This window comes from Rhineura floridana, chromosome 10, assembly GCF_030035675.1.
Source record: "Rhineura floridana isolate rRhiFlo1 chromosome 10, rRhiFlo1.hap2, whole genome shotgun sequence".
Taxonomy (NCBI): domain Eukaryota; kingdom Metazoa; phylum Chordata; class Lepidosauria; order Squamata; family Rhineuridae; genus Rhineura; species Rhineura floridana.
Window position 1 is genome coordinate 67,247,690 of NC_084489.1, and position 21,699 is coordinate 67,269,388.

The 21,699-nt window shown below is 42.8% G+C and overlaps 1 protein-coding gene across 1 annotated transcript in view; it reads left to right on the forward strand.

Moving 5' to 3' along the window:
• The window catches only part of CCDC7 (coiled-coil domain containing 7), a 430,640-nt gene that overhangs the window by 54,418 nt on the left and 354,523 nt on the right, over window positions 1–21,699 (forward strand). Inside the window, exons 11-12 of the mRNA XM_061586654.1 lie at window positions 1,707–1,737; window positions 15,169–15,258. Coding sequence (XP_061442638.1) covers window positions 1,707–1,737; window positions 15,169–15,258 — 121 coding nt within the window. The remainder of the gene's footprint in view (window positions 1–1,706; window positions 1,738–15,168; window positions 15,259–21,699) is intronic.

Below are 21,699 nucleotides of genomic sequence, written 5' to 3' on the forward strand. Positions count from 1 at the left end.
GGTGTCACATACATAGCACCCATTCTCCATGGCCTGGCATGCTGCTGGTGTGCACATGCTAAAGTGGCCTCTCTGCACATGTCAGTTTGCCCATGCAGGTTTTTAAATTGCTTTTTAAAATGTGTTTTTAAATGTGTATATTTGTTGTTAATTGTTGTAAACCGCCCAGAGAGCTTTGGCTATGGGGCGGTATACAAATGCAATAAATAAATAAATAAACCACTAATATGAAATATAACAAATAGAAACTGACGTATATTTACAAGTACATACAAAGTTTGAGTTCAATCTTCACATATACAACTGTAATATATAAATGACTAAGTGTATGCCTTTTTGCTTCTGAAATCGGTTATCTGCATATTTAATATATAAAGAAGATGGCCTGATTAAATATGCAGATAACCAACTTCATAAGCAAAAACATATAAGGAATAAAAATAATTATTTTGTTATTTAAGCATGATACATATTATAAATGCATTTGAGAAGATTTTATTCTCTAGTTTTGTATGCAGTTGCAAATTATACTGGACTATTAAACAAATGGGGTATTGTAAAGTATTGTGGAGTTAAAGAAGAAAGCAAAGAACTCATTATGTATTTACCTCTACTCCCTGCAATGATTGACTTTAGGAAGAAAGGTTAGACTTAGATAAAACTTTCTCTAAACCCAATCCCTACTTCCTTGCAGTTACTTTGGTGATGAAGGGGAGACTTAGTGCTATTCTTAAAACAGTTGTAGATAGATTGGGGTTTGGCTCAGATAAAGTATGTCACAGGATGCACTTCCAGTGAAGCCCAACTAATCTCTGTTGGTTCTGGAGCTGAGGCTGTGTGAGCATGCTCAATTGATCTAGACTACATGCACTGAAGGGCGTGTGCTAGGCTGAAGCTCCTTATTTCTCATTAGCCAGCAGAACTTCCTGCCCCAGTGGGCCAAAGGCTGCTATGCCCAATGTATGGTGTCGTGAGGTGTTTTTAATCCTGACAAATTACCATTCATAGACCCCCATCTCCAGTTATGTACCTTCAGTTTCCATACGCAGGCATTGTAAATAGATTCCTAGAGAGTAGCTACCAATAGCACTCTGCAAGCATAGATTTATCCCTGAATGTCAGTGGTGTGATATACCATCTCTAATGCACACTGAATATATGCAGTCCCTTCTATGTTTTGGAAAAGTTTTATCTGTAGTCTAGTGAACCAGGGCGTAGGCAACAGCGAAATACTAGAAAGACAGGGAGGAGTGCAGGCCTGATTCTATACTGTAGACAGGGCCACAGGACCTGGCTTCTATTCTAGCCAGAGGTATTACAAATTCAAGATGCATATGCCACTTATAATCCATGCTCAGGTCAGGAGTTAAAATTATAGCATGTAAAGACTTATATTTTCAGATAACTTAGTATTATATGTTGACATTTTGTAAGCAAAATATCCATTTCCCAAAAAAACTATGAAAACCTATGGACTGCCAAATAAACTTTTCAGCATTGCATATGATTAAATCTCACATTATGTTAAATTGATATGTAGAGGGTACTTGCATCCCTTAGCTTTTTGGGAATGTTGTGTATACAGCATGAGTAAGGTCTTCCCCATTTCATGTGATGTACACGCCATGTTGATCTGCCCTAACTAGAAGTTACTGAAGGTTTATAGAGTACAAACTAAGAAACCTATCATATTTCATATTTTGCAGAGTTGCAAATGAACAGGATGTTCTGGAAGGTGTGAGTATACTATCATTTTAAAACTTGTATGAGTGTGCACAGCAATCAACTGATCCAAAGCACTATGGTATAGAAAAGAGTATTGCAATTATTTCTCTTTTTAATGTCACAAAGCAGATGCATTTTAAATATCTAAAAAGAAAACAGTAGAATTGCACCAGATTTCAGATAAATATATTGAGTCCACTGAAGATATCTCTGACAAAATTTCAGAAATATATCCAGACATTTTGGTGGCTCGTGGGGAAGGAAGCATGGTAATGAGGGAGATAAGCAATTGGGAAATCCTCCTTCCACCATAGCATGAGATTGCTGAGCTGTGGGGATCTCCTCTCTCTCCTCTTGGTCTGAACCTCAGCAGGCTAATGCTGTTGTCTAACTGCCAAATAGTGTTGACTGTTTAAGTAGATGGCCAAGGGAGTAAGACGTTTTTAATCTAGCCCAGAACTTGAGTAGAATAGTGTGAGACCAGGGGTTCATCTTGAAAGGCAGCCCCATGTAAAACTAATTGTAGTACTCCAGCCTGGACCTCATAAGTGCATGGACAACCAAGGCAAGGTCAGGCCTCTCATACCAGCCAAACCTGGAAGAAAGAACTCTTGGCTACTGCCATCAACTGAGCATCTCAAGATAGCACCGAGTCCAAGAAAATTACCGGACTGTGTACTTGAGGCTTTAGAGGGAGTGCAATCCCCCAGACCAGTTCAAACCTCTATTCAGAGTGGCCAATTTTCTTAACCCATTCTTAACTCCATCATGTCTAGATTAATTGGTTATTTATTTATTTATTATACTTGTATACCGCCTCATAGCCGAAGCTTTGACTTCATTCATCAGACTGCCTCTAGACACTAGTTCAAGAGTCTTATGGCTTCCCTGGAACTAGTAGGTGACTTCCACCTAGCAGTTTCATGTAGATGTTAAAAAGCATGGAGGAGAAGACAGAACCTTGTGGTACCCTATTGGCTAATGGCACCCATTCCTCATCATAAGGCATCCACCAGAGCATGCTGTTTCTTTCCCAAAACTGTGTTTGAAGCCATATTGGAATCGATGTAAATAATCAGTCGTCCAGCACTAAAACTGAGATGCCACCACATACTCCATCACCTTGGCCAAGAATGGGTTTGACAGTGGGCAGTAAGTATCAGAAATCATTGGGTGTAGATTAGGTTTGTTCAACAGAGGCCTCTCCCTTGCATCTTTCAAAACAGCAAGGGACAAACCTATTCTTTGAGAAAGTAAGCCCTGTCCAACCTAGCCCTCACAAGAGTTCACAAGGAAGGAACAGATAGTAGGTCTCATCTCTCCAAGCAACTTGTCCGCATCCTCTAGTGCTATAAACTGAAAAGTATCCACAATAACATGAATAGACAGTGCACTCCTCCTGTCCATCTAAGCTGTCTATCTGGATCCTCAGCCCTGATCCAAAGTTGTGAAGCTCCGTTCTTCTCTGTCTAAGATTATTCAATCTGAGTTCACTAGCCCTTTGCAGTGCAGGAAGTCAGTTTCAAAGGCAAGTAAGTATTATGTCCTGGACTAAAGCTTAATGGATCCATTGACAATTCCTGTCACAGATGTGCCTGTTTCTGGACTAGTCAATCCTTCACTGAACCCTAAGGACTGTTGTGCAGCTCAAGGACTTTTGGATCACAAAATGGACTTGGGACTATGTCGAGTTCATGACACAAGTGCACTAGCCTGTGGGCTGCAGCTTCCTCTTCAGTTTTCACTAGGGCTGTCCTACAGTGGCTGGAGGATTTATTGGATGATCCACCACAAGACCCAGCTCATTTTCATCAATCCATTAAGATCTCCAGGGCAGTTGCCTTCATGGCAGACACTGGTATGGATGCAGCAGTTTTCTGTCCAAGCTCTTATATTGGGAGTCTTTGTCAGAAGATCTCTTTGGTTAAAATCATAGGATGCCTTTCCCCTCTGACTTCAATTTTGAGAAACGAATTTGTAAACAATCAACTACAACAAACTATTAATTACCATACATGGGGAAAACTGTTCAAGTATAGTGATTGGTTTAAACAAGGATTTATTATTTCTTATGAAAACGCAGGTGAAATTTTGAATAAGAGGCCTCCATTATTTCAGTTCTTTCAATTAAGGCATATAGTAGAACAAATAAAAACAAAACACGGAAACCCACGTCCTCCTACGGCTTTTGAGACTTTTTTACTACATTCAGAGAAAAAGAATGCTATTGCTAAAATATATCAAATCCTTTACTCATTAAGTATGCAACAATTACATTCAACATATAAAAAGAAATGGAGCAGAGATTTAGAGAAATTTAATTTATCGATATCGGAGGAAGAGTGGATTTGGTTGTTTAAGAATATCCCAACCACATTATCAAATAGTAATTTGAAAGAATTTTTTTTAAAGCAGTTTATCAATGGTACTTAACACCACATAGATTAAGCAAAATATTTAATCAAAATATGTACTGTTGGAGATGTAGAAGAAGTAACGCGGATTTTATACATCTTTTTTGGAGCTGTGTTAAAATAAAACCTTTTTGGAACAAAATGTTAGATATAATACAGAATATTACAGGTCTAACATTATCCAGAAATCCAAAAACAATTCCTTTGTGCTTATTTCGTGAAGAAATTATTAATGTAGATTTTCAATTTGTAGCTACATTGCTCACAGTGGCAAAAATACGTATCGTGCAGAAATGGAAGAATAACAAACCCCCAACATTGATGGATTGGTTGAAAAAAACTTGGGAGACAGTATTAATGACAAAAATGACTTATAATAGAAATGCAATGAATTATAACCATCAAAATAAATTTGTAGAGAAATGGGCTTTATTTATACAATTCTGGAATGATAAAGTGATAGATGAAATAGCCCCATTTAATTTATTTACCTCAATATAGGAAACTGTTGTATTATATTATTACGCTTAAATATGAAGGGGTAAGAAGTTAACCTTAATAATTACCTATTATTACTTTTGTTCATTTCATATTTTGTTTTTGTTGTTGCTTTATTTTGTAATGCTTCTATGTAATCGAATTGGAACATTTTGTACTTTTATTTTATCTTGAATAAAATATTTTTTAAAAAATCATAGGATGCTGATGCCATCTCCTGCAACAGTTTGGCCTCAGAGCCCTAGATAAGTGGAAAGCTTTTCAGGATTTCAAGGTAGGGAACCTATGCTGCATGGGGGTGCAGACAACATGACTCCCCTCAGGAAGCACTTGCGAAAGGGGTGATTTCCCAACGGCTTCTTCGGACATTCAGAAAGGATGGAGGATAGAACTGATGCCTGATGTCAAAGGGAATTAGGACTGAACCACAAGGATATGCCATCTTAGAGAAATGACAAGACATCCTTAATATCCACCTTCAATGTTGCTATACTTGTCATAGCACACTATGAAGAAAACATCTTCCAAGTGGTCACACATGGTGGATGAACAACAAGAAGCCATCATGGTGTCAATGACCGAGGATGAGAGACCCTCCTTTAGCAGTCTCTTCTGGCCACAGATCTAGCCACAATGGATCTGGATGAAAAAGACCACCCTGGGACAGAAGGTCCCTTCTATGAGGCAAACTCCATGGGTGATCCCCTTGCATGTTGAAGATTTCAAAAAATCAGGGTCATCGGGGCCAAAGAGGAGGTACCAATAGGATTGTCGCCTTCTTGTCCCTGATCTTATAGAGTACCTGGATAGCAGGGGGATCGGTGGAAAGGCATACAGGAGTTGCCTGGGCCAAGGGAAGGTGACAGCATCTACTGTTTTTGCCAAAGGATCTCATACCTGGAGAGATCTCTTGACCTGAGTGTTCTGTTGTGAGGTGAACAGATCCACGTGGACGCTTCCGAAGTGGCATATGATGCCTTGGAACACATCCAGGTGAAGTTTTCATTCCTGTTGTTGAACTTGTGTTTGACTGATCCAAACATGGTGCTCCCCTTTCAGGTGTTCCATTGTGAATGAGACCAGATGTGCTTCGGTCCCCTTTAGAAGCTTGGAGTCCTCTAGCTGTCTGCATTGACTGTGTGCCTTCTGTTGATTCATGTAGGCTTTGGCAGTTACATTGTTCATCCTGACCCGGACCACTCGAAGGCATTTGAAGCGGGCAAAGGACTGGAGTGCGAGGCGAATCACTCAAAGTTCAAGCAAGTTGATGAGAAGACTCTCCTCTGATGACCACATCCCTTGGGCCATGCTCCCTTCACAAATGCCCCCCCATACCTATAGGGTGGACCATGTGGGGGATGGACACCTGTAAGTGACATCTTGTAGCAGTGTTGTGTTGAAATGACAGTAATGCCCATTTCAAAGGTAGATGTGGTGTTTCCTCCATGGTGTTATTTGGATAGTCGAAACTATGAGGCCTAGGACCTCCAATTTGCTTCAGTGACAGGGAGACAAGCCCCTGCTTGAATGCCTATGGGGGGGGAAGATGGCAGCGGCACAGCTGGCTGCATCCGAAATGGCTCCCGAGTGCTGCTGAGTTTTCCTTTCTAACTAAGGTGAGCCCTGGCCTTGTTATGAGACTAAATTATCTGAAAACAGCCCCAACTTCTTGTCCGTTTACTGGAACAACAAAGGCTGACAGTGAATCAACTAGTGAGGAGAAAATCAGGAAAACGCCAAGAGAACTGCTGAACTACTCCCCCCCCCACGGTGAGATAACTGCCTCAGAGAAAGTAGCATAAATCGCCCATTCGGGTGTAACAATGACCTCGCCTCATAACCCTGCCTCAGAATTAACTTGGAGGCTTTTTTCTACACCCAGTCATTACAACAAACGAGTCTAGGTGTCTCCCCCAACAAACCCTTGGATACAATATGGTCCTTACCCGCTTCGCAAGTAAGACGCTGGGGGTTTCTGTTCTCCCCCCCACTGCCCCACCTAAGAAAAACAAGGGAAAACAAACGAAAATCTATTCCCACTTCTCACCGAAAGAGATGCCTGGGGGAGGCGGTGGACAACTCTCTCTCCCTATCTCGAATGCTGTAGGCAAGGCCAACGACGTAGAAATCAAAGCCCCCTCCAACCTTGATTGGTCCGTGGATTACACCAGGAGCAGCCTTGCTCTTCACCCAGAAGAAAGGTCCCTCCTCGGGTTAGACCTTGCAACAGAACTTGCGCAAGCAGTCCTCCTGGCATCTAACCTCCCTGAGAACCAGACTGATCCAGAAAAAACTGCCTCAAAACAACCCATTAGTAACCACGCCACCTATCTTGAATTGTGAGTAAACCCCTCAGCACTTCAGGAATGCCTCTTGAGTCCTATAATGCCTGGATATATTAAGAACAACCAGATCTCCAATTCCCTTTCTTCCCCTCCCTATGACAAATATTCCTGGCCATCACTCCAGGACAAACCAACCCCTCCCAAAATGGAGAACGTGTCAGTGCTGCTCGTAACTGAACTTGCCAAAATAAAATAAATTCTCTCAGAATGCTATGATCTGCTGGTGGTCATAGCTGAATTCCACAAACAAAGCGAAATATCCAGCAATGAAGGCATCTCCTCTTTTTGGCCCCCTCAAGCAACACCCATTGCACCAGTGGCAGAAAGAGCGCCAACGAATCCACCAAAGCCACATCATGGAAAAGGAAAACACAAACCCATTACCCAGAAAAAGAGCAAAAACATCAAACCAAAGGGGAAAAGACTGAAAGCAGCCGCAAACATCAAGGAATTGAATTTCAATAGGCTCTTCGACCTTCTCGAAAAATCAAAACAGGTTCTATTCAAAACTTCCCAGAAGGGAAAGACCACACAGCCTCTTAACGTGGAGCATGTCTACGAACACACGGCAGAGCCGGATCCCCCCTCATCCTATCCCTCATCTGACAAAACAAATACCTGCCAGTCCCCCCGGCCCTTCCAGAACAAAAAGCAGCCACCATACACTCACCAGTTGGACCTCAGGACCAAAGGCAACACGCTATTGATTCGGGCTCTGCCTTCCAGCTTAAGGACCAAATTCTGCCCAGATTTACTCCAAACCCCGTAACCAGCCAGGCTTGGAAACTGACTCTCAGCCGCCAAAGCCTAATCCTTTCTAATTTTCCAAAGCTTCCAGGTGCCTGGTCCTTTGATCACCATAAAGCTCATTTCCTTCACCTGGCAAAAAAGATCGCCCCCTGCTGTGGCACTATCGCCGACATCAGTGATATATATCAATTTAACAATCACCGGTACGCCCGAGCCGTGATAACCTTTCGGACCTGGGCGTCTGGTATAACTCCTCTACAAAGAAAAAGACAAATTTCTCCACGCCAGAATTTTAATATCTAGATTATTCAAGAATCATAATCAAGCTGATGTTAATTGGCACCGACAGCTGGGACATGTAATTCACACACAACCAAATGCACTTCTGCAGAGCCATAAACCTATGTAGGTGTTCAGTTTGGTGGCCTGGTGCTGAAGAGGTGATACCAAAACCATTGCCCAATGAAATTTGCCAAGCTTCATGGATACAGTCAAGCCTTGACAACTGACTTGTTGGGAGATGGGGCATCTCTCATGGTGACCTCAGCTGCTGACTGACATGGGTTGCAGCAGGAAATCAGGAGAGGCTCCATCACACTTGTGCAAACTGTCCAGCCAGTGCAGACTGCCCACTTATATGAATGTCAATTTAAAAAAAGGCCTCTCTCTCTCCCTCTCCCCCAGTCAAGAATAAGAGCAAACGATTTACTGAACAGATCAGTGCTTTGAATCAAATATAAAATAAATGTGTTTCAAGATCCTGCAAAAAAAAAAAAAACGAAAAAAAAACGAATCATAATCAATTCGACCTGTTCCACAACAATATGCATTTCTCTGAAAATAACATCTTGAGTAATTCGCCTCTTCATCCAGACAACCCCCAGGCTACCCAAAGCTCCCCGAGCCTTGGACTCAGCTCAAAATGTGTGCTCTCCAATTTTCTCTACGATTTCAAATCAGTTCAACTTCCAGAAGAAAAAGACCTCCTAGACTCATTCTTATTCCGGGCCAGATTCAAAGTGCTGGTACTTACCTATAAAGCCTTATACGGCGCGGGACCACGATATCTGTCGGAACGCCTCTCCCGATATGAACCGGCCCGTACACTACGGTCTACTACGAAGGCCCTCCTCCGGGTTCCGACTCATAGGGAAGCCCGGAGAGTGGTGACAAGATCTAGGGCCTTCTCAGTGGTGGCCCCCGAACTATGGAATGGTCTTTCTGAGGAGGTGCGCCTGGCGCCGACACTATCATCTTTTCGGCGCCAGGTTAAAACCTTTCTCTTCTCTGAGGCATTTTAATTCCTGTTAATTCTAAATTATTATATTTTGTTTTTAGACTGTACAGTTTTTTGTACAGTTTTGTATTGTGATATACTGTATTGTGTTATTTTTATTGTATTTTTAATGTTCACCGCCCAGAGAGCTGTTGCTAGTCGGGCGGTATATAAGCTTAAATAAATAAATAAATAAATAAATAAATTATTACTACTTTTACAGTCTCAGGAAGAAATAACCTCCAGACTCACTCTCTTAAGAGACACACTCGTTCATTTCATGCAGGACAATGCCAGGAAGCCTCTGGAGCGAGAATTGAAATCCCCATGCCCTTCAACGACACCAGCACCTAGGAAATCTGAGTTTTCGACTGGCCAGCCTAAACAGCATACGGGGATTCCTCTTTGCGCTGAGGCCTCTACTATCCTAGGACCACTAACAACAAAGCCGATTGACATTGCGACAGGGTGCTCAAGGCCCCTAAAGGAATATCTGCCGAACCATCCAACCAGACCTTTACAGTCTGGATCTGACTGGCTACAATCCAGATTCCTGGGTCCTGAGGAACTGGGCCCTACACCTTCATCGCCCCACCTGAGCACACTGGACAACAAAAAGACAAAGCTTGTCACCTCCCCAGCGCAAACTGGTGCTGTCTACGTCAATTTGACTGGAGAGCTCAATCAGATCATAGAACTAAGCTGACAAGGCAATTCTTCAATCGGACCAACATCAGGCCGCCTTTCCCCTCACCCTCGGGACTATAGGAAATCCAGCACTACTTCCAAAGCCCAGCTCAACCTTTTCTCCTGGAATACTTGCCGATCGTTGTCCTGGGGTCACAGACATGGTGATGAAATTTTGTGCAGCCGCTATTGCTCGTAGTAGGGTTTTAGTCAAAGATTTTAAAACGTCCCACTAGTTTTTATTGACAACTAGTTTTAACATTACAGTTTTGTAAATTGAGGCTGTATTTTGTAAATATTTATTTTACAAGTGAATTGTTTTGTATTGCTCTTGCTGGTCTATGACCGAAATAAATAATTCATTCAAGCCCCTGCTCCGTGTCCAACAGTGCTGCTAGGTGCTGAATTTGATCAGAGGAGTAAAGGTGACTCTTGTCCTGGTTCATTAGGAATCCATGGTCCTTGAGGCAAGCTAACGTAATGTAGATGTCCTCCCAAGCTTTTGTGAGAGATGGAGAGCAGATCAACAGGTTGTTGAGATAGGGATAAATATGAATTCCTTGGAGTGTGAGGGTGACTAGGATTTTCATGAACACCCTAGGGGCTGACAACAGGCCAAAAAGCATGGCTTTGTACTGAAAATGCTGACCATCTAGCCAGGAATGTATTATCCCTTCATCTGCCCTTCTCTGGTTCACCCTATTAAGATGGTATGGCATTCTCTAGATGTAAGAAGGGTCCTGAAAGTGTATATTGCTAGGACCAAGCCCATGTGACACAGATGCCCTCTTTGTATTGTTCCACTCCTCTCCTTTGGGAAAGAAGTTTCCTTCCACTTCGTTGAGATGGATTAAGGCATGTATAGACCTGGCCTATTGCTCTCTGAATCTCACTCCTCCATCAAAAATTCTGGCTCATTCCACCAAGTCCACAGCCACCTCAGTGGCCTTTTCACTTAATACATCCCTACTGGAAGTGTGCAGGGCAGCCACATGGACTTTACCAAATACGTTCATCAAACATTACAATATCAACACTTACACCTCTGCCAAGGCTGCATTTGGGAGATGGGTGTTGCATCATGTTCTTCCAGTTCAGTAAGCACCCCTTTTTTCTACAGCTTAGATTATCCTCCCTACATGGGTCAGCTTTGATAAGTCCCACCTGAGATCATCTTACATACACAGGAGAAGGGACCTTTGGTCTTACTATGAAATGGTCTTCTACGTGCATGTAAAGATGATCTCAGTGCCTCTTCCTAGCTTGTGATGGTCTGCATTTTCTCTTTGTTTCATGTTATTTCTGAGAAGACCTAGTGCTTGTTTGTTCTTTTAGCTGTTTCTCTATTCTTGTCTTTGGGTTGTCATAACGGATCTGACCTCTCTATGTAAGGGAGAGCTAAAAGAGCTCGCAATACCAAACAGCATGTTCCTCTTCCTTCATTCAAAAGGTGGAACTCAAGTCCCACCTGAGGTCATCTTTACATGCATGTAGAAGACCGTTTCACAGTAAGACCAAAGGTCCCTTTCCTGGCTCCTTCATCCACAGATTATTTATTTATTTAGTTAAAATATTTCTATCCTGCCCTTCTACCCTATAATAGGACACTCAGGGCAGCTTACAAAAATAAAATCAAACACGTACATAATAAAATTGTAAACAATAAAATCACAAAAACATTAAAATAAATTAAACTACATAAAATAATTAAACTACATAAAATACAATATACACACACATATACATATATATAGGGAGTGGTACTAAAGGGGACTACAAGGGTAAAATTTAACGTAGAAGGCATAAAATCATAAAATCAGTGCAAGGCTCTACCTTCAGTCCCTCGCAAAGGCTCTCCGGAACAGGGTCGTTTTCAGAAGTCTCCAGAAAACCATCAGGGAGGGAGCAGAGTGGACGTTATTGTTATTATCCTCTAATACTGTGCAGAATTAGAGACAGGGCCATGGTTGTTGGGTATAAAATCCTGAGCTGCTCCTGTTAGGGTGCCCTTGGCATGGATATTAAAGTCTCTCAAGACCATCACTCTTGGAGCCTCAATATCACGTTGATGACTCCTTTTTCTTATTAGGAGGAGGTTAAAGGAACAGAACAGCTGGTATAGCACAGTGGGGAGGAGAGCCTGGCTGGGAGTCCAAAGTCTGTGAGTTCAAATCTCTGTTCGTGTCTCCTGGGTGTATAGGGCCAGCTAAAGATCACCCCACAGTGAATGGCTCAGGGGTTACGTGCCCTGCCACCTGTGCAGCCGTGGGCAAGCTGCATAGTCCCAAGGAGCCCAGCTGCTCCCAGCTGGCAGTTGTGGACAAGGAAGGGGCTGACTTGTGCAGCTGTGGCAAGCTGAGCAGGCCCTAGCCAGTTGGGGAGGACTAGCCTCAGAAGGAGGCAGTGGTAAACCCCCTCTGAATACCGCTTACCATGAAAACCCTATTCATAGGGTAGCCATAAGTTGAGATCGACGTGAAGGCAGTCCATTTCCATTTTTTAAAGGAACATAATTATTTAACTAGAAGATCCTTATTATTCCTCTGCTAATGGCAGTGAATGTACAAATCTTTTGTGTGTACTGAGAGGTTATGACAGGAAAAGACAGAGGGAAATTCTTATTATTGAAATCTAGGAATCCAAGTTGTCAACCTGTCTTGAATTTCCCTCACCGTGTAGAACTGGGTGTGCTCTACCAGGGGGGTTGGATTAGGTGGAGATGTCTCTCTGCCCAGATATTCTAGCTTAGTGAATAGGTGGATGAGAGGCTCACTGGCACTATCACCACCCAGCAGGGGTCAGTGGAAAGCCCTAATGTAGAGCTGTCTGAGGTTGGGGAGGGGGCCAGGCTGAGCTGGTCCAAGATCCACTGGACCCTGAGCTAGACTCACTGCTGTCACGCAATAGCATTGGACCCAATGTAGGCTTGATAATCTCTCCCCCCCCTTTCTACCATGGCTTCTGTAAGCAGCAGGGCTGTGGATACGATGGTGGCCCTTCCACTCTACAAAGCCCTGCTGGCACGGTGGTGTCCTGACCAATTCCATCAGAATCAGGATCACTAATGTGTTTTTCTCCATTATCTGTAATGCAAAATTTAACTCTAGTGTGGTACATAGATGAGACTATGGAGTACACAGGTCTCTGCAACTCTACAAGATATTTCTAGGTATGGTTACTCAAGCAAAGACATTGTTGCAGGTTTTGATACCCTCCCAAGAACACTTGAGTAGACTCAAGGAGGGATCACTGCTTATGTGTCTCCCAGATTGAGACTGGGCCAGCAAATGGGCACTCCCACAAATGGGCTGGTAAGTGGGCTTAGTCTGTTCATGCCTGCACGGTCAACTGTACGACTTGGCGATGGGGGAGGAGACACCTTTAGTGTTTTTTGCCCGTCTCTGTCCTGGCTTCCAACCAGAGAAGCAGACTCAGGACTTGAAGACGGGGGGTTTCTGCATAAAGCTTTATTCTGTAAATCAGGACAGGGATCTAGCATCTCATCCTAGGCCTAAACCAGGATTCAAACAGGAGCAAGCGTCTAGATGTTGGAAGCAACAGCAGATGAATTGTCACAGAAACAAATACTGACAGTGCTATTTCTTATATACAGAAAAAGGGCAGGCACTTGACTATTAATTCAGGCTCTTCCCAGCACAAACTGCAGGGCAGGGGCTATGACGGGGTGGTGGTGGTGGATGAAATTGGGCTACTTGTAACCATCTCTTCTCTAATCTCCATGACCTTGGAGACATACCAGTCTCTGACCCTGCTGTGTCACTTTCATTTTCCCCTGCCTGATAAGTTCTAATGATTTTGGTAGCATTTTTCTAATTAATTAATTTTATATCCCACCCTTCCTTCCAGTAGCAGCCCAGGGCAGCAAATAAAAACACTAAAAACAGTCTAAAACATCATAAAAACAGAGTTTAAAATATATTAAAACATCTTTAAAAACATTTTTTTAAAAGCTGTAAAAACATCTTAAAAAGCAATTCCATCACAGATACAGACTGGGATAAAGTCTCTACTTAAAAGGCTTGTTGAAAGAGGATGTCTTCAGTAGGCACCAAAAAGATAACAGAGGTGGCGCCTGTCTAATATTTAAAGGTAAAGGTGTCCCCGCACTTATAGTGCGAGTCATTTCGGACTCTTAGGGTGACGTCTTGCGACATTTACTAATATTTAAGGGGAGGGAATTCCAATGGGTAGGTGCCACTATACTAAAGGTCCGCTTTTATGTTGTGTGGAACAGATCTCCTGATAAGATGGTATCTGCAGGTGGCCCTCACCTGCAGAGCATAGTGATCAACTAGGTATATAAGGGGTAAGATGATCTTTAAGTATCCTGGTCCCAAGCTGTATATGGCTTTGTACACCAAAACCAGAACCTTGAACTTTTGCCGTTATGCTTGGCCTTGATGCCAGCAGAGAGTCATCACCAGCTGGCTGAGACAAGAAAAGGTTCTTGGAGCCTTTCTCAGTACCTCCAGCAGACTCCAGACCCTCAGTGAAGAGGAAACAGCCCTATAGAAAACTGCAAGCATGGATGCTGGAACCCATAGGGAAGTTTGAGGGGTGGGGACAGAGGGAGACAGGATGGTGGACAGGACATAAGCCACTGTCCCAGCTAAAGAGGATGTTTGTGTGGTGGGTGAGGCTGGGGGGGGTGTGCACCAGAGGCCACTCTTAGGACTAGTCCAGCAGATCCTCTTCATGGCCTGAATGGTTCCCTGGCCATGTGGTTATGTGCAGCCGTCCCATGTGGGTCCTGGCCATGGCACAGAGATATTTCTTTATCTCTGCTTCCCAGCACCTTTCTGCTGGCTGCAGGGGCTCCTGCTTGCCTGGCTGTACATCCATGGGCAGCTGCTGTGTCAGTGTCACATTGTACAGCATGGCACAGGCCAAGACCACTTTTAACACCTTGGTGTGGAAGCACATCACCCATTCCTCATATAATGGAGATAGCAGAAATTGGACTTTAACATTCCAAAAGTGCATTTGATTACCTTGTGGCCTGGCATGTCCACTGAGTATAATTTCATCAGGAAGGACTTCAGCAGGTAGCTACAGTCAGGGAAAGGGACCAGTTAGGACCTCATGCACCCTGCCAGCTTCCCACTTACCCAAGGACATTTCCTGCCCACCAAGGAGCCACCCTCACTTTAGGGGCCACACCCAGATGTACTGTAACAGAGGTGTGCCAGTCACCTGAGAGGATCCATTGTTGTGCTTGGCTAGCAGTCCTAATCATACTTAATTAGGAACTGTGTCTCAATTAACACAGTGTGACATACTTTTGAATAACATGCATGGCATTATGCTAAGTGTCAGCTCTAAAAATGACTTCACCTTCTTTTTAAAAAAAACCATTGGCTTCTCTTAATTTTCCATTTTTTAAACATTTCTTCAAATATTCCATGTTGTTTTTTGGATAATTATTTCCCCTCAAATATTTCCTTCTGCCTAGAAATTACAGAAGATTCAGCATGAATTTCGAAAGCTTGCAGAAGAGAAAGAGATAATGGAGGATGAACTTCAAAAGATGAAAGCTTCAGAGGTAATTATTTTTCCAAAACTTTACTTCAACTTAAAAATTAGAGAAGATTCAACAAGAATTTTGAAAGCTTATGGAAGAGAAAGAGATAATAGTGAATGAACTTAAAAATGAATGCTTCAGAGGTTTTATATGCACAGAGGCTGCAATCCTAAGCTTAATTATAGGGGAGTAAACTCCACTGAACACAGACTTACTTTGAAGTGAACATGCATAGAATAGATAGGTTCCTGCCATAATAGCTAATGACACAACAGGAAGAGGGATGAGGAAGGGAAAAGAGAAAATATATAAATTCAGGATAATGGATATATAATGAGAACAGATATTTCAGGAGTCAGTTCTGGGAGGGAGGAACAGCCAAATGACAATTAGTCCCTGAACTGCCTTGTTCCCTCTGATGCATCCAGGTGGAATGGCTGCTGCTGAAGAGTAGCACCATCCTTTGGTGCATTAATAGTGTTAGGTTGACTGCTGGTGCTGGTTTAATATTGTAATAATGTTAATATTCTGATGTTATCATATTTATTGTTGACGTATTTTAACTTGTTATATTTGTAATTACTTTGAGCTGACTTGACAGTTGTGAGGTAGATAATTTATAATAAAATAAAGTAAAATAAAAGCTGATTGATACTGAGCGACTTCCCCAAGATCTTCTAGATAGTTCATGGGTAAGAATGGGGTTCAGCCCAAGTCTCTCTAGGTTCAAGTGTTATATTCACCCCTGAAGTATATAGGCTCCTAACGTTTTGAAAAAAATGAGGGATCTTTTTAAACAGTTCTATTTTTATGCAAAAAGCATCAAATCAGGATCACAGGAAGCTCTTAGGCAGACATTATTACATTTATATTCATCCATGTTGGATCTCAAGGCAGCATATGTCAAAGATGCATACCCCACACCCTGGACCCACCTGGTCATTCCACTTTGGCTGGCTGTAACCAGCCAGGAAAGGTGAGAGTCCAGAGGGCATGTGGTCAGATGCATCATAGTAAGTATTCTGTCCACATTTTCAGGTCCTACACAATATATCAAATAGGAAACCACATCATTAAATGTAGCAGTTTGTAACTCCTACTCTGAAGGAATTCATATATTGCTTATTCTTTAGTGTAAATCCCTATGGGTCATGCCTTCATTGCTCTTTGCAGTCTTATATTTGGGGATGTTCATGTGCAAATCACAGTGAAGGAGTTCGTAGACTAGAGTCAGTTTACTGAGGTGTTTTCCCTTTCCTTTCTTTGCACCTAATCTATATTAGCCACTGTAATCCATTCTTTGCCTTGGCTATGTAAATAACTAACAGTCTTTATAAAATGTACCATTCTCCTGTTGGCACTGGGACACCCCCAAGTGGGTATTGTCTTCCTCTTTTATTGCTTGAGGCAGGAAAGAGTTCACACTCCAAGGACTCCTTCCACTTAACTTTTACCTGCATTACTAAAAAGCAAAAAAGCCCTGACTCTCTGTGATCCTGTTGCTTTTTGCCTTAGCCTTTACCACCATTTCTGTCTCTAAAACATTCTCCTGTGGTGGTGAAATGCCAAAAGATTTAGTTGAGGGAGACCCAGCTAGTGTGAGTGAGACAGCAGGCTTCACAGCAACAGCGGCAGGTACCACAGCGAAGCCAGCTCTTACTATCAAAGAAACAACACTTACAGGTCAACTAGGCATACCACGTAGCGCCCACCATTTTGGAAAGAAAACAACACAAAAATGGCAAAACATGGCCCCACAAAACTGTGGTAGTGGATAAATGGGAGGCAGCATCTTAAAGCACAGCCTGACTGGTCATGCGGTAGCATTGGTGTCAGAGGGAAAAAATCAGTCTCCCAAGTCTGGTGCTATTAAGGACACAACTCCACAGGCGGAAAAGGTGCACAGAAAGGCAGCTTACATTGGAGAAAGGAGTCAGCACTAGGTAATGAGAAATGATGAGCTGTTGTCTGAGGATGAATCTCCAAATCCAGAGGTCAACTACCCGGACATAGACTGGCCGCATATGTGTTCCAGTCATGACAAAGAAGCAAAGTTTCTAGATATTCTAAATGACTATTCCCTAGACCAGTTGGTCATGGAACCGACCAGAGGGACGGCAACCCTGGACTTAATCCTCAGTGGGGACCGGGACCTGGTGCAAGATGTAAGTGTTGTTGAAACCGATTGGGAGCAGTGACCACAGTGCTATTAAATTAAACATACATGTAAATGGCCAATTGCCAAGAAAATCCAACACTGTCACATTTGACTTCAAAAGAGGAAACTTCACAAAAATGAGGGGATTGGTAAAAAGAAAGCTGAAAAACAAAGTCCAGAGGGTCACATCACTCGAAAATGCTTGGAAGTTGTTTAAAAACACTATATTAGAAGCTCAACTGGAGTGCATACCGCAGATCAGAAAAGGTACCGCCAGGGCCAAGAAGATGCCAGCATGGTTAACGAGCAAAGTCAAGGAAGCTCTTAGAGGCAAAAAGTCTTCCTTCAGAAAATGGAAGTCTTGTCCGAATGAAGAAAATAAAAAAGAACACAAACTCTGGCAAAAGAAATGCAAGAAGACAATAAGGGATGCTAAAAAAGAATTTGAGGAGCACATTGCTAAGAACATAAAAACCAACAACAAAAAATTCTATAAATACATTCAAAGCAGGAGACCATCTAGGGAGGCGATTGGACCCTTGGATGGTAAGGGAGTCAAAGGTGTACTAAAGAACGATAAGGAGATTGCAGAGAAGCTAAATGAATTCTTTGCATCTGTCTTCACAGTGGAAGATATAGGGCAGATCCCTGAACCTGAACTAACATTTGCAGGAAGGGATTCTGAGGAACTGAGACAAATAGTGGTAATGAGAGAGGAAGTTCTAGGCTTAATGGACAATATAAAAACTGACAAATCACCGGGCCCGGATGGCATCCACCCGAGAGTTCTCAAAGAACTTAAATGTGAAATTGCTGATCTGCTAACTAAAATATCTAACTTGTCCCTCGGGTCCTCCTCCGTGCCTGAGGACTGGAAAGTGGCAAATGTAACGCCAATATTCAAAAAGGGATCCAGAGGGGATCCTGGAAATTACAGGCCAGTTAGCTTAACTTCTGTCCCTGGAAAACTGGTAGAAAGTATTATTAAAGCTAGATTAACTAAGCACATAGAAGAACAAGCTTTGCTGAAGCAGAGCCAGCATGGCTTCTGCAAGGGAAAGTCCTGTCTCAGTAACCTATTAGAATTCTTTGAGAGTGTCAACAAGCATATAGATAGAGGTGATCCAGTGGACATAGTGTACTTAGACTTTCAAAAAGCGTTTGACAAGGTACCTCACCAAAGACTTCTGAGGAAGCTTAGCAGTCATGGAATAAGAGGAGAGGTCCTCTTGTGGATAAGGAATTGGTTAAGAAGCAGAAAGCAGAGAGTAGGAATAAACGGACAGTTCTCCCAATGGAGGGCTGTAGAAAGTGGAGTCCCTCAAGGATCGGTATTGGGACCTGTACTTTTCAACTTGTTCATTAATGACCTAGAATTAGGAGTGAGCAGTGAAGTGGCCAAGTTTGCTGACGACACTAAATTGTTCAGGGTTGTTAAAACAAAAAGGGATTGCGAAGAGCTCCAAAAAGATCTCTCCAAACTGAGTGAATGGGCGGAAAAATGGCAAATGCAATTCAATATAAACAAGTGTAAAATTATGCATATTGGAGCAAAAAATCTTAATTTCACATATACGCTCATGGGGTCTGAACTGGGGGTGACTGACCAGGAGAGAGACCTCGGGGTTGTAGTGGACAGCACGATGAAAATGTCGACCCAGTGTGCGACAGCTGTGAAAAAGGCAAATTCCATGCTAGGGATAATTAGGAAAGGTATTGAAAATAAAACAGCTGATATCATAATGCCGTTGTATAAATCTATGGTGCGGCCGCATTTGGAATACTGTGTACAGTTCTGGTCGCCTCATCTCAAAAAGGATATTATAGAGTTGGAAAAGGTTCAGAAGAGGGCAACCAGAATGATCAAGGGGATGGAGCGACTCCCTTACGAGGAAAGGTTGCAGCATTTGGGGCTTTTTAGTTTAGAGAAAAGGCGGGTCAGAGGAGACATGATAGAAGTGTATAAAATTATGCATGGCATTGAGAAAGTGGATAGAGAAAAGTTCTTCTCCCTCTCTCATAATACTAGAACTCGTGGACATTCAAAGAAGCTGAATGTTGGAAGATTCAGGACAGACAAAAGGAAGTACTTCTTTACTTAGCGCATAGTTAAACTATGGAATTTGCTCCCACAAGATGCAGTAATGGCCACCAGCTTGGACGGCTTTAAAAGAAGATTAAAGAAATTCATGGAGGACAGGGCTATCAATGGCTACTAGCCGTGATGGCTGTGCTTGTTGATGTGTGAGCGTTGTTGCGTGAACAGCATACGTTACGTTGGAGTTAAGTTGAGCAAGAAGCTTCACAGAGGCACTGGTTCAGGTTAAGAGTCTTTATTAGACATTATGGCTTAAAGCTTAAAGGTAGATTACATGTAGAGTTTCCCCCCTTCAAGGAGAAGCTCCCAGTTTAGAGACAAGACACAGAAGAAGGAAGAACTAACAGCAGTTACAACTTTCCCAGCTGTTATCTCCCATTACCATGGCAACGGCTGGCCTTGGATTGTCTGCTCCCAGGCCAGCAAAGACATAACTCCTCCTAGCTCCAGATTTCAAGACTTTCAGACTTGATGAAAAACAACCAGGCCTAATGGGTCAACATGCCCCCCTTTTTTCCATCATGTCTGTCAATTACAAATAAAGCTCAGCAATACATTTCAACAATACATTTCAGAACATCTCAGTACATTTCAAAACTTTATTCAATCACACTTTGACTCATTCCAAGCCTTGTCACCAGTTTGCCAAATTTCTCCTCACACACCGGCTTGGTCATGATGTCAGCTACCATGTTGTTAGTGTCACAAAATGTCAGGTTAACGAACCCCTGCTGCACACAATCCCTTACGTGAAAGTATCTGACACTAATATGTTTTGTTCTTTTGGTATGAGCTTCTGATGTGGCTATCTTGATGCAGGTCTGATTGTCTTCATGTACAGTGATCGGAAATTGTATTTCAATGCCTATCTCCTGCATGAGCATTGCGAACCATTGTAGCTCATTACAGGCCTGAGATAGGGCCACATACTCTGCTTCTGCACTTGATGTTGCAACAACAGTTTGTTTCTTGCTACTCCAATCAATGCAAGATCCGTGCCACATCACAACTATGCCAGAGGTTGACTTACGACTGCTCAGCTCCCCTGCATGATCTGCATCCACAAAACATTCAAGACCTCCTGTCTTTGCTCCTGACAAAACCAGACTCTTTGTCTTCGTGCCTTTCAGATAACGCACTACCCTTTTAACTCCCTGCCAGTCAGCCTCTGAAGGATGCTCTACCTTCCGGCTTAAAATGCTGACTGCATTACATATGTCTGGGCGAGACACCTTCACCAAATATTGCAATTTCCCTATTATGCGCCTGTACTTCTCAGGTTCTGTACAAGGCGTCTCTTGCACGTTCTGTTAGAACACCACAACCATGGGAGTCTTCACAACATTGCATTCTGTCATGTTGCATTCTTCTATGACCTGATTTATTTTACTTTCCTGACTTAATGTTATGCTTCCGTCTTCTGCACGCACAATATCCGTGCCTAAATAGTGTGTGACAGGCCCCAAATTCTTTGTGTCCACCTGCCTGCCCAGTTGCTCCCTGAATTCTCTTTCTTCTTGTTGATCATGATACATGTACATAATATCATCCACATAAACAGCACAGATATTTGTTTGTGTTCCATTTCTCTGGACATATACACAGGGATCTGCCTTGCACCGTTGAAATCCCATCCTTTGCAACACACTGTCCAATTTCTCATTCCAGCAGCGTGCACTCTGCCGCAATCCATAGATCGACTTATGTAACTTGCACACAAACCCTTCCTGTGACACAGAACCCGGAGGCAGCTCCATGTATATCTCCTCCTTTAAATCACCATGAAGAAATGCTGTCCCTATGTCATAGTGATTAATGTGCATTTTCTGCATCGCTGCTAGTTTCAGCAGAACACGGATAGACTCATGTTTCACAACCGGGGCGAAAACAGCATCAAAATCTGTTCCATGTTGCTGGGTGAATCCCTTGGCTACCAAACGTGCCCTGTACCTCTGTACTTCTCCGGAACTTGCTTTCTTCTTCTTAAACACCCATCTGCAACCTATGGCCTTTTTACCCATGGGTAATTTTACTAATGTCCACATGCCATTCTGTTCCATGGCTTTTAATTCTTCCTGCATGGCCTTTTGCCACTTATTTTGCTCTGCCTCAGGCATCAGCTTGATTTCATTAAATGAGGATGGTTCCTCGCATTCTCTGTGAACCTCCTCCATCTGGGCAGTGAATACCGACGGTGTGCCCTTTA